This window comes from Rhinolophus sinicus, linkage group LG02 (genome assembly GCF_036562045.2).
Source record: "Rhinolophus sinicus isolate RSC01 linkage group LG02, ASM3656204v1, whole genome shotgun sequence".
Classification (NCBI taxonomy): domain Eukaryota; kingdom Metazoa; phylum Chordata; class Mammalia; order Chiroptera; family Rhinolophidae; genus Rhinolophus; species Rhinolophus sinicus.
The window spans coordinates 107,626,794-107,640,890 of record NC_133752.1 but is presented as its reverse complement, the minus strand read 5'-3'; the positions used below and the strand labels follow the sequence as shown (position 1 = coordinate 107,640,890).

Sequence of the window (14,097 nt, the reverse complement as noted above, 5' to 3'; positions counted from 1 at the left end):
TCTGTGACCTTCACCATTCTTTTCCTGACTGTGCTCGCGGATAGTGACAACTCTTGTTAAAGGTCAAACAGGACAGATAGGTGCACTTGTGACTATGTCCTGTGCCATAAATACTATTTTCATTTGAAGGGATGAAAGGCAACTCTGGTTTGTTTCGTGATCACCATGTCGTACATCAGAAATGTTCCCAGTAGGGTCACAGGGACTTCCCCAGTCAGGGAGACCTGCTCACCTAACCGTGTCCAGGGAGTGGAGTGATGAACCCATGAGGAAGGGCCAGAGCCCCTTTCACATCAAGTATGTTTTGTTTCATTTGTGTGTTGTTCAGTGGTTGCCTCTGTTGGAGACGTTATTATCTGTCTACTTACACTTTGAGTTTCTACTTTAAGGATTATCTTCCCTCTGTCTTCTGCCTGTAAGAAAAACCCTGCAAAGCAACCTGGAGGAATGGCAGTGCACCCTCCCTGCCCTTTTCCTCTCTCCCTCTCAGTCCTATAGACATAGCACCTTGAATGTTCACTAAATATTCGTGCCAGTGGTACACTTGTGACGTCACTATCGCTAGTGATGACTGCTGATGATACCCAAGGAGACCGACTCGGCTGACTCTAACATGCAAATTTGCTGATGTAAAGGAAAGATAATTATCTCAGAATGCTGGTGTCAGTCTGTGTGATATGCTCTCCCTGTGGGAAACCTGAGTGGCTGGACCACATGCTGTCACCATCACAGTGTCACCATGACAGTGACAGTGGGAGAGTTCTTTGTTATCCAGCACTCACTGGCCTTGAGCAAGCAGATCTGGGGTGGGGGTGGGCCCCAGGAGGCCTTGTTTTCCTAGTTCTGATGAGAAGGCCACGGCCAGCCCGAGCCACGTTTATTTGCTTTCCCAGTTTCCTGTGTTTCAGGATGATTCTTCCTGTTTTCTCCTTGTTTGTATCAGTCACATAGGTAACCTCTCTCTAAACATGGTTTCTAAGGAGCCTTATGCACATATCTGAATGGTCTCATTCACTGTGTATTGATTTTACAGTTTCAAATCAATTTCCCTTGCTGGTACCTTGTTGGCGCAGGGACCAGTCCACAGAGCGGGAGTTGTTTGGTGCTTCCTCTGGACCAAGGACTTCTGAAAGTGCGGAAAGAGCAGCAGGAAGGCTGGGCCTACTTCTCCCCACACCGATGGCACCCTCGGTGACGCTCACAGACGGTGCTGATTCCAGGAAAGCGCGTGTGCTCAGGCCAGAAGTGAGAAGCTGCTCTGTGTCTTATTTGCCCTCCCGCTGGCTGGAGGTGGGAGCAGGAGAGGTGTGAGTTCCTGGGCTCAGTGTCCCTGAAGCAGACGTCTGCATCCTCACAATCACAGATGCACCTGAGACCCATTTTCCTCACGATCCTCAAGGCAAGACACGAGCACACCCTACGGACCCAGTCCACCCCCAAGGGGGAGTGGTGCCCCCCGCCCCCCAGGCCACGACTCTACCTCCTGGGAGTGTTCAGAAACCACAACCACAGAAAGTGGCGGACAGGTCAAATCTGCAGTTGACATGGGACCAGTCCTAGCTGAGACTTAGGGACGAGCATAAGGTATGTCCGTTATTCTGCCGACAAATAAACACTCAGAAAACAGCACTGTGCACAGACAAACTTTGTTCAAGGCCATGGGCTCCATTTGCAAGTACACACGTGTGTCGCTCTGAGGGCCGGACCACCTCAGCCAAACGTCTGCCACCTGCTCCTTGGCATCCCAAACGAAAACAAAGCAAATGAATCCCAGGGCCGGGGCGGGGGAGGGGGAACCCTGCCTTAACTGTGTGGCAACACTGGCACAATGTGGCTTCTATGTAGACATTTTATACTTTAACGTTGTAGCACCGTATTGGTTGCCTGGACTGCTGTCATCAACTTCTACAAAGTTGGTGAGTTGCAGCAAATAATAGAAATGTATTCCCTCATAGCCCCGGAGGCCAGCAGTCCAATGTCATGGCGTCACAGGGCTGCGTGCCCTCCAGAGGGTCTAAAGGAGGGTCCTTCCTGCCTCCTCCAGTTCTGGGGGCCCCAGGCCCCTGGGCTTATAGCTGCATCTCTCCCATCTCTGTCTCCATCTGCACATGGCTTCTCCTCTCTCCCTCTTCCTCTCTGCTTCTTCTTCTCTCTCTTTCTCCATGTCCACCAGCCTCTCTTATAAGGACACTTGTGACAGCATGTAAGACCCACTGACATAATCCAAGATAATCTCATCTCAGAATCCTTCACTTTATCACATCTGCAAAGGCCCCTTTTCCAAACAAGTTGACTTAGACCCCAGGCATCAGGCTTAGGCACCTTGGGGTGGCCGTTCTGCATCCGATTAGCAGCATTAACTTTGAATTCTAGAACTGGTCTAAGAATCCAGAGAGACAACGTTCTGGGGAAAGAGTCATCAGACTCTCGGTACCACTTCTGGCAGGAGGCCTGTATTTGAAGGTGAAGGGCTGCAGCTGCTTTCAGCCACGTCTGGTGCCCCTTTTCTCTGAGCCCGTCACTGGTGGGAAGCCCAGTGCTGCTCGCTGTCGGGATGGATGGCTGGTGAGAATGGGATGCCAAGCCCCCACTGGGCATGTACGGTTGGCTTTAGTTGGCTAGGACCTCATTTTGGAAACTTTTTGAGAAAACCAACAGAGGGTAAAAGAAAAAAGGTGACCTGAAGGGTGGTGTAACCTGGTGAAGGGCAGAGCAGGCTTTCCTTAAGTAGTTTCTTAGTAGTTATGTCCAGTATCTTGGAAAGAACCCTACCTCCTACACAGCTGCTTTATCAGCATGATCCCTCGTGGACCCAGTGCTGAGAATCTGTGGGGCCTGACACAGACTCAGGGGTGCTGGCCTCTGCTCGCTCACGCTGCCATATTATCCATCTTCTCGCTCATGTTAGACACCTTCTGTGAACATTTAGAGGAGCATTTCATTTTTAAGTAGGTCTGTATGAGAATAAGCAGGTCTCCATCAGCCTCCCTCAGACACAAACGCTCTGCCAGGTGGACTAATTCATGAAGGTGGTCTGACGTTTCAGTCACGTGCATATGACTGTGTTACTAGGAAACAGATGACGTTCAGATGTCACTTCTGTGACTGGCTGGCAGTGTGGCCTTTGGTAAGTTAATGAACCCGCTGACTACTGCGATTACCACTACCGCCACCACTTCACTTACTGCTACTGTCACTGTGACCTCCCTGGCCACCACCATTATTTAAGAGCAATGACCGTGAACCCACAATTCAGCCATGAAAATGAGTTTTATCATTGCTTGTGTAGCTATTAAAAGATGCCTCACTGTGAGAAAATCCTATATATTTTAAAAAGCAGTGTGTAAGAGAGACATTACTGAATTTTTTTAAATAGCTAGTGGGCTTACTATATTTAAAATGTAATTCACTTTCCCTAAATTAAATTGACACAAGACATTTAGGAATGTAATTTTTACATGAAGTGAGGCAGGTCTGTGTTGCAAGGTAACACTGTGTTTAATTTGCGAAGTGAGTGAAGCAGCTTCCAGGCGTGCACAGAATTACAAAGGGGCAGCAAAGAAGGGCCGCTTGGGTTTCATAGATGGCCAGACACCTATGGGAGTTATGTGCACACATGCACACACACATATACACACATATGCATACACACACATGCATATGCACACACAATGCACACACATCACAAATCTATGCACATTCACACATTCACACACATACACACATGCATGCACACTCCAGCACACATACACACAGTGCACCCATACACATACATCACAAATCTATGCACATTCACACATGCACACACATCACACACAAGCACACCACACAATGCACACAGAGGCACACATGTACATGCACACACACGTGTGCACACACCATTAATTTATGCACACACCTCACACACACGTGCACATACATCACACACAACACATACATGCATATGCACACACATGTGCACACATCACAAATCTATGTGCACACACACCACACATAGGCACGCACCTCACATACAATGCACACATGGATGCACACATCACATATGTACAGACATATGCACACATACCTCACACACACCTCTCCCACCCCTCACTCTACACACACCCACTTTTTTTTTTTTTTAACAGGACTTTATTGGGGAACAGTGTGTACTTCCAGGCCTTTTTTCCAAGTCAAGTTGGTGTCCTTTCAGTCTTAGTTGTGGAGGGCGCAGCTCAGCTCCAGGTCCAGTTGCCGTTTTCTAGTTGCAGGGGGCACAGACCACCATCCCTTGGAGTTGAACTGGCAACCTTGTGGTTGAGAGCCCACTGGCCCATGTGGGAATCGAACCGGCACCTTTGGAGTTAGGAGCATGGAGCTTTAACCGCCTGAGCCACCAGGCCGGACCCACACCCACTTCTAATGGAAGAAAACTAGTGACACTTCAGTGTGAACTTAGGGATGGCAGTGACTGTATTAATGCTGTATTAATGTCATTTTATTCATTTTCATTATAATCAACACAATCATAATTGGCAGTGGTTTTGTAGCTACTGTCTCATCTTGAGCACATTCCAAGGAAACTGCGCGGGGTGAATTAGGTTCTGGAGATCACGTGTGAGGAGAATGGAGGGTGGCCGTGAGCTCTTCCTGCTGAGATACTGGTGACAAGTCTTCTGGGCCCCTGCCAGCCTCAGGGGAACACACAGTATGAGAAAAAATGGGGCCATTACAGGTTTCTCTTGCTTTCCTTCATCTGCAAGGCTGATGCACTGGTGGCCCAGACAGTTGAACGCCAGTGCAGGGGGCATGTGCTGGGCTAGCTGCTGGCCACGCATTAATGGTGTTCTGTGAAAGTCTCTGTTGCCAGCGTGGGAGGCTGGGGTGCCTTCTCTAAGGAGAGTTTTCCACACTAATTTTCAGGGACTTTCTCCTTAGAGCCAATAGGACCATGACCTTAATTGGACCATAAATGACTGTGGTTTGTGTTCCTCCTAGTGTGAGAGGCACGGGCTCACAGGACTCTATCAAAGATGTGACATTTCCTCCACGGCAGGAAAAAATGTGAATATTTCATTTTATAACCTGATAATGCCCGATAATGGTTATCGGTTCCTGTAAGGATCGTCATTATTTCAAAAGATATGGGATAAAGGGACTTTTGGCAAGATATCATCAGTTTTGCTTCAAATCACATATATTTCACTGCTGTAATATCCCAACTGTATTAATAAGCCAGGTTTCATACTGAATAAAAAAGTGGATGATTTTCATGTGTTTTTATTCTCATTACCCATCTGGCATCATTTCTCTCCTGCCAAATAACACATGTAGTGTCTCCTTCAATGCGAGTCTGCTGGAGTCGAATCAGCTATGCTCTGTCTGGAATGTCGTCTTGCCTTCATTTTTAAAGGATACTTTTACTGGGTTAGATTTGCAGATTGAGGTTAATTTTCAGTCTACATTTTAAATATATTGTTTCCTTCTTTTTGATCTTCCAAGCATCAGTTAGCCATTCGATTTAGCTCTGTGGAAGCTGATCTTTTATTTTCTGACTGTTTTTTCGATTTCCTGTTTTTTTTTTTTTTAATCACTTTTACTGCCGAGGGGAGGATTTTAAACTGTTCTTCTGGGGGTATAACATGCTTCTTAGATCTGTGACTAAAAGTGTTCCATCTGTCCTGGAACATTCTTAGTTATTATTATGTTTTTAAATATCGCTCCCACTCCATTTTTTCTCTCTTCTCCTGGAACTCTTTTTACATGTATGTTAGACGTTCTCACTCTGTCTCTTACTTTTTTTTGTATTTTCCCTTTGAGATGGTTAATTTTACATGTCAACTTGACTGGGCTGTGGTTCCAGATGCTTGCTCAAACACCAGCTGGACATTGCTGTGAGGGTATTTTTAGCTGGGACAGACCTTTAAATGAGTAGACTCTGAGTAAAGCAGATCACCCTCCATTATGCAGGTGGGCCTCATCTAATCAGTTGATGGCTGTAGGAGCAAAGACTGAGATCCCTCTAAGAGGAAGGAATTCTGACTCCAGACTACCTTTGAACTTGGCTAAAATACCAACTCCTGCTGGAATGTTCAGCCTGCTGTCCTGCCCTGCAGATTTCTGACTTGCCAGCCCCCATGATTGTGTAAGCCAATCCTTAAAATAAATCTATTTTCTAGTAGGAAAATGAGCATATCCCATTGGATGTCTTCTCTGGATTACAACCCTCTGACAGAGACAACACACCCTCTGTCTGTCTCGTTTGCATTCTGGGTGTCTCCTTCAGAGTGACGTTCCAATTTACTCATTCCTTCCTTGGCTGCATTTAACTTGCTATTAAACCTATTCTGTGCTATGCACACTGTTTTGTTTATTTCTGAAATTTTCATTTGGTTCTTTTTTCCCCTTGGCTTCCATCTCTCCCCTACATTTTTCCTTCTTGTTTTTTAAACCTTTTTTTATCCTGTTGAGCACAGTTACATGAAAGTCTGTGTCCGTGAACCCCCATCTCTGGAGCTGTGGGTCTTTTTGCATCGTCTGTTGTGTCTGCTGTGTTTTTTTAAGGTGGTCTTGTCTCCTCCTGTGCCTGCTGGTTTTTGTTGTGTGCCAGTGTTGTATCTGCAAATTTCTGTAGGATTATTTTGCTCTCTTAGTCCGATCATTGTCATTGTAATCTAAATTTCGGTGTGGAGACTGTTTCAACCTGCTCTGTGAGCCCCCAGGGACCTGCTTATGTAGGGCTCAGATTGAGTCCTGACTGACATATTCCCATACCCAGCTGTAGCCCTGCCTATTTCCTAACCCCTGACACCTTGACACTCTTCTTCCAGCTCTGCCCCCCACCCTCTTCTCTCTGCCCCCCACAGGTTCCTTCTCTCGTCCTCCAAGACTTTGCTCAGAAGTCACCCTCAGTAACATCTTAGCTGACTCTCTGATTACAGGGGAGGGTCACTTTTTAATCCCCTCTTTGCCTTATTTTTCTATAAAGCATTTACATTTTGTTTGTTTGTTTGTTTGTCTCCCCACTGGAATGTATTCACCTTTGGGTATGGATTTTCGACCATCTTATTCACTACTCTATTCCCAGCACAAAGTCGTCCCGTGCACATCATAAGTAATCAATACATATTTGTTGAATGATTAAATGAGCACCTGGATTATGTTGACTGCTTAATGTTTGGATAAATAAAATGTATTGACAATGGAAGTATTTTCCTTAAATTGTAAAATTCTCAAGAGCAATGTAATTAAATTTGATGTTCAATTCTTTTGTGAAACAAGTCCTTAAAATCATGGTGGAAATTAAATGAAACTTAAGTAATACACAAATATTTTTAAAATAACTCCCCAGAAGACTGAAACAAGGTTTTTGTATAATTTTAAGTTTACCATAACCTGTGGACCATTTAATGTGCTGAGGGAGATCAGTGCTAATCTATGGAAATGTGTTATTAAATAGTTCTTTGTTGTATCTAACTTTTTTGATCTTCATGCAAAAGGTATTAGGATTGTTTTCAGACTTTTCTAGCAAGATATATAATAATTTTTCCTCCCAATTTTTTCAAGGACACAGGAGGATAAGTTCATATCGCTAATGACTGTAGGACAAAGGAAACTGTCAGATATTTTTTTGAAGCTCATGTGTTTTATGTAAACATTTATGAAAAATTTGTAGGTTATTCCATAATATACCTGTGCTTGTTTAATATATATAAGATTGTGAATTACTTACTTTCTGCATAAAAGAAAATGTTTGCTTCTTGCTTCTGCCGCCAGGTTATTTTGCAAACCACTGTTAATGATCATCAATTTCAGGACTGTCTCCCGAATCAAAGAGGCCGGAGACCCCGTGTCAGATTCTGCAGCTAAGTGTGACAGTATTTTGGAAATTCAGCCTCACACAAAATGTGGACGTCAACAGCAACAGGTCCCATGGCACCCACTGCTGTTCCCTAAAGGGAGGCCCTCGTCCGAGGGCACTGTGAGGTGGTGTCCATGCGGACTTAAGGCCACTGTTGGCAGACGTTTCTGTAAGTGTCAAAGTTCTCTCTGAGAGAGTCCGTTGCTCCTGAAACACGATGTCTGAAAAGCCTTCTCATACACCAGCTAGATGTTTTTACTACTTCAGGAAAATGTTCGGTGAAGAAAGGCAACTGAGGCTATTGTCTGCGTAGCACTGAGCTGGAGTTTCATCACATGACAGAACCAACTCTCACATTCAATCCCTATGGTCCAGCTCTCACATTTCATTTTCATTGTCAAGACCTTGCCATGGGCTGTAAAATAATCCTGAGTTTAATCTTCAGGTGAATTAAGGGTGTTCAACACTGAGAGATATCTGTGAAATGCGCCATCAACACGGACAGACTTTCTCAGTCCTATCCAGATTTCCCCCTTTCTTGTGATTCTTCTTGATGAAGAAAAATGAAAACTGAACCTTGAGGTTCAAAGCTCTGACAGACCACACCGCCAGCAAAGTCACTTCCAGTGCACATTACGTTTCTCTTAGAAGAGTATTCAAAGCACAGACTTTAATTACTTGCTCTCCCCCACTTTCCGTGTCGTTGAACATGCAGTGACCAGAGTCGCGTCTCTAGGGTGGCTCTCCGCAGACAGCGGCTCGGAAGGATTCCGGTGCAGGCCCCTTGGGCTCGCCCTGCCCGAGGCCGGAGCGCGCGCCGTTGTTCAGGGACACTGTTGGAGCGGACGGAGAGGTGTCCTTGCCTGAACACTTGCTTGGCTAGTTAAGTCCTTCTCATGGATTATTTCTCTTGGCTCTCCCTGCCACCGCCCTGGGGCGCTGTTACCGCCCCGATTTTATAACTCAGAACCGTTTTATAATCCTGGGAATCAATCTTAGGCCAACTCTTAGCCACACGCTGCAAGCAGCGCTCTATCTTCCCATTTTCTCTAGCACATGATCTGGTCCAGGGACCAGCGGTCGCGCAAGCCCCTCAGCCGGGCGGAGTTCGCACTCACGTCCCGGGAAGCTCCCAGCTGTCCCGCGGAGGCGGTAGCTCTCCAAACCGCTTCCTCGCGGAGAACTCCACCGCGTCAAGGCCTTGTGACTCCTGCTCCTTCCAGGTGGCCGTCCCCATTTCAGCACGGGGACACGGAGGCTCGGCTGCGGAGCTGTGCTGGGGCGCAGCGCCCTGACCTCCGCTTCTGAAATGCTGGCTGCGCCCCCGTGCGCCACCCCGCCCGCCCGGATGGCCCGCGGGTTCCGCGCGTGCCCGCCTCTCACATACCCGGCCCGCCTTCGGAGGTCCTATTGGACACACGCACGATTGCTACAGTTTATTTCCACAGGGCACTGTGGCCACCGCAGTGGAAGTGACACCGTGATGCGCCGATGTGGGGCGGCCTATCGTGCATTCACTCGAAAATGTGTCCCCTTCCTACATTCCGAGGTGCACTGTGACCTTCCTCCTTTTCGGAGGTGTGCATCGCTGTAAATGTGCTGGCTACCTCTGAAATCGCCATTGGCTAACATGGGTAAAGTCTGCCCGGTGTGGTCCCTCTGGGGTTTGCGGGGGACGGCCTGCTGATGGGAGGGGAGTGTCTCTGGGGACCAGTCGTCTTACCGCTGAGGAGGGGCCGGTTATGCCGGTACGAGGTGGGCAGCTGGCCGATGTCCTCGGTCCGGTGGCTCATCACCCGGGAGAGGTGGCCGGTGTGGTGCAGACTCCCCACGACGATGCTGTACAGGTACACGGGCTCGATGAAGTGGCAGAGAAGGGCGCCCTGCAGGCCCAGCACGTTCCACCTGCAGGGAGAGGCGGGGGTCAGCCAGGACGGGAGGGGCCACCGCGCGTCCCCCCACCAGGCAGGCCCAGCAGCAATTGCTGTGCAAGGTGCCTGCTCTGCTCCTGAGGTGTCACTGTCCCCACCGTGCAGGCGATGGAGCCATGGCCTTTGGCCTTGTGGCCACTACGAGCTCCCTAAGTGCTGGGGACCGGGTCTGATGGTGGTCTGCATTGCAGTGAGTGTGACCTCCTTTCTGGAAATGAATTGTTAGATGGGCTGGAAGCCACATATTCTTCAAGGGACTTAAAATTGGATTAAAAAGATGTCACTCTGTCCCCATAGTGAATCTGCATTTTTCTTTATATTAGTTGGGAAATATCAGAAATGGAATTTGTTTACTTCAGTGTAGGGACAATGCTCTCTTCCCTCCCTCTGTCCTCAGCAGTGAGCAGGACCTCTCATGTTGGATTGAAATGACATTAGTAAGTGACCTTGTTCTGCTCTGGGGTGGTTTTGATGTGAGACACCCAATCAGAGGTGAAGGGCGAACCCATTTTCTCTGAAATAAATAAACTCTGGCTGAGTGTTTTTGCTTCTTCAAGCGCAGATGACAGGAACATTTTAAGATGCCCCCTCACTTTGGGAGGTGCACGTTACATGGAGCTGATGAGCAAGGCGGCACATTCTGTGGTTTGCACTCCAACAAATGTGTTTAAAATCCAGCCTCCATCAGCAGCAAGCATCACGCAGCTCATTTCTTACATCATTGTTCTTTTCATTAATTAACATTTCTCCACGTTAGAGAGGTTATTGCGGTGCCTCTGGCACATTCCTCTTCATGATTAATAAGGACTCATTACATTTCTCTTTCCTGAAGCGGTCAATTAACACAGAACCCTTTCCTTTAATTACCGAGTGCTGAAACCAGCGCGCCCTACCTGGAGAGCAGTCAGCTCCCAGAACCTGCGACACCAATTGCTTTACAAAGTTCTCTTTAAATTTTATTTCAAAAACATGAGCAATTTAGCTGGTGATATTAATCTGCCTCAAGAGCATCATGGGGAATGAGGAGCATCTTTTAATCTCATGCAAGAAAAGGCAGCCATCTGGCCAGCGAGGCCCTCCGCCCCCGCGCCCCCCGCAGAGATGCGGTCGTTAAGGTAATGTGTTCATCTACATAAAGCTCGAATGGAATATAAAAGGTAATATTTATATACAAACAGTTCAGTCCTACAATTTAAGCAGTCGTTGGTTTCATGAAACATTTACTTTACTCTGTCAGATTTCCACAGCTTCACTTAGAAAAAAATAACAGTGGTCACTTCTGTAAGTCCTGTCATTTGTCTCAGAAAGGAAGGAGCCGGCGTCCTTTGCGTGATTGTAATTTTGCCAGAGACTACATGGCAGAAAGTTCGGGAGAAGCAGACATTTCTGAAGGCAACACAGTACTTACCACAGATCTTTGGGACCCCTCAATGTGGCAATGTCCTTTCTCCCTAGCCTCTGTTTTCACCTGGACACTACACTCTCATGTGCAGCCTGGGCTCTGGGAGCTGGTTGCCAGAAGCCCAGTGATGAGTCTGTGATGTCCTAGCTGTTCCTGGATGGAACGGCTTTGATGTCTGAGTGGGTAAACCGGAGACCAGAGCTTCTGAGCAGTACTAGGGACAGACCAAAAAGTGAGGAAAAATTTCACTAAGTCACCTTCACTTAGTGTTTCGCATATCTCCTCTTTAGATCTGAAGAGGCTGGAAAGGTATGCCAAGAAGATAAACAAAAGAATACATTTGCTGGTTAGCCTATTTCACTAGAAAAGTGCTTGGTATGCATTTTTAAAGTGTATACTTCACTTTCGACCGAGATACAGGCTTTCTGGTGTTTGTATGTGTTGATGAGGGCAGTCGGTCTGGCAGCGAAGGGCCTAGATGGAGCAGATCAGCAGTTATACGAGTATGTGGAGTTACATTCTATGGCGAAGGGTTCTGGGATGCACACAACCTCAGTGGGTGTCATTATTTCCAGATACTTAGGGAAGTCTTCACACTTCTTATCAATTAAAAGCAGGGAAATGGACACTTGCCCTCTTGGTAAGAAAGCACTTTCTAGAAATAAGCCACATCTTGAACAATAAAATTAGTTTCCTAGAAGACACATCACTGCACATTAGGCCATCTGCGTATGGCTTTGAACAGAACTTCTGGAACATGTCTCAGTTGTGATTCTAAGGGGTTATCTAAAGACAGATGACTTCTCTATCTCATTTCCTCCTAATAACCTTTACAATAAAGAGAAAATCAACCTTCTTCTTGCCTGGCTAAAGGAGTTGAAACTTCCTCAGCTAACACGATCAATAAAAACAAATGTCTTCCTGAATAGAAACTGGAGAATTTTCAGCATTCAGGATTGAATGGAAAAATGCCTCTCCTTTTGTTCAAACAGCTGATATTCTTGCGATGTTGACAGAGAAAAAAAAATCCATGTCTAGTTTTCAATATAGATAATCCCTAAATAAATATATTTTTGTCTGTTTGTCAATCACTGAAATACCAAAGATAAGTGAGGGAGAGATCTTGGGGAAAGGCTGCCTTTCTTTAACCAAGAGAAGCAATCTCCTCACTCAGTTCAAACGTTGGCCTCCAAGTGTTGGTGGAAACAATCTCGGGTGGGTCCTTCCTCAGACGGTCACCATCCATTTGCACCTGGGACAAAGAACAGCGGTCGCCGGTGCACGTCTTGAGCAGTTGTTGTGCCTGCCTGTTGTTTCTGCCTCCTTGACGTGGCCCCGAAATGAGACGTAACTCTAAAATAGCAGTGAACTCTGCTGCGTCCTTAGCACCATCACAGATATATGGCATAAGAACTGACACACAGATAAGTGGAACAGAATGGAAACCCCAGAAATAAACTCTGACAGATGTGATAACGACCCGTGTTCAGCAAGGACGCAAGCATTGCCACACGGCAGTGGTTTCCAACTTTGGTCCCCTTGGGCTCCTCTGGGGACTGTTGGGAATCTCCTGCAGCTGGGTTTTCCATTCAATCCTGAATCCACTGGACTCCAGGAATCCAGTGTGGGCAGCAGTGCCCCCAGGTGATTCTCAGCTAGGGCTGAGGACTGCAGTGAAGCAGGCAACACAGACTTTGGAGTCAGAAAATCAGGTGAAACCCACAACCTGACAGCAGTCGGCTGGGTTACCCTTGCCGCTTCCTGCTATTCTGAGCAGCAGTCTACAGCAGGTCCTGAGACCCTGGGGCGGGGCCGGCAGGGGCAGTGCTAGCAAACCTGGCAAGTGACTGTGATGGTCTCCCTGGCCATATGGCCATATAGTAATACAACTTCTCCATTAAGCAAGTCTCCATCAATAGTAGTATGACATCTCTAATTGTGAAGGTCACAGACTGGGGGTTGAAACTGTCCCCCTCCACACCCTCCACCACCCCAATCTCAAGTTTCTCCCTCCCACTTGTTTGGGAGGTAATAGTGCCAAGGGAGGAGCATTTTTGCACCAAGGGCCCATCCCTTTTCCAGCCTCCTGATATCTTCCCCTGGGCCTTTCTAAGCAAAAGAGACCAGTAACCCTTCCACTGACTTAAATCACTGCTAGGAATTCATCCATGGATAGACACTCAATAAAAGGCCAGGATATCTGTACAAGCAGTCATGAGAGGTGAGAGGCCTGTTTGCAATTGCAAAGCAAACTAAACGAAACAAAAAATTGAAGATAATCTCATTGCCTCTTAGTAGGGAATGATTCGATAAATGATGGAACATTCACGGAAAGAACAGTGCTAGGACCACTAGGACTGCGCATGGCCTGCCTGACCCCGGGGGGCATGAGTCACCATGTTCCCAGGTTCCTGCCCCACCCACCTGACCTCCTGGCTGCGCCTTCTCTTGGCTGGACTGCTTCCCTTTCCTAGCCGCCATCCCGTGGGTACCTCTCTCCCCACTCCCTTCTTGGGCTGTGAGCTGGCCAAGTTAGGGGATTTGCCGTTGCCATAGAAACCATGTATGTGATCATCCGGTCCTCACTCGTGCTGTCACCTCCAGTATCTCTTCGTCTTGGGTCCCAGCCACAGCACTGTGATGGATCCCCAGTAGTCCATGAGCAGAACTTCTGGCTGCCAGTCCACGCCCACCTACCAGCCATGAGAGAGTGTGTCATCCTGAAAGTGAGTCCTCCAGCCCCAGTGAGCAGCCATGTGGCACTAAGACGTGGCAGCCCCATCCGGCTCTGCACACACAGAAGGTTTGCAGCAAAACAAATGACTTGTTTCAGGTCACTGAGCTTTGGGATGACTTGTTACACGTAGCAGATGCCTGGTGTGGGGCCCGTTATGTTTCGGAGCTGACCTGTGGCAACCAAGAAC

The 14,097-nt window shown here is 47.3% G+C and overlaps 1 protein-coding gene across 1 annotated transcript in view; it reads right to left on the bottom strand.

Moving 5' to 3' along the window:
• The window catches only part of ADARB2 (adenosine deaminase RNA specific B2 (inactive)), a 393,637-nt gene that overhangs the window by 9,025 nt on the left and 370,515 nt on the right, over window positions 1-14,097 (bottom strand). The window contains exon 8 of the mRNA XM_019716542.2: window positions 9,564-9,745. Coding sequence (XP_019572101.1) covers window positions 9,564-9,745 — 182 coding nt within the window. The remainder of the gene's footprint in view (window positions 1-9,563; window positions 9,746-14,097) is intronic.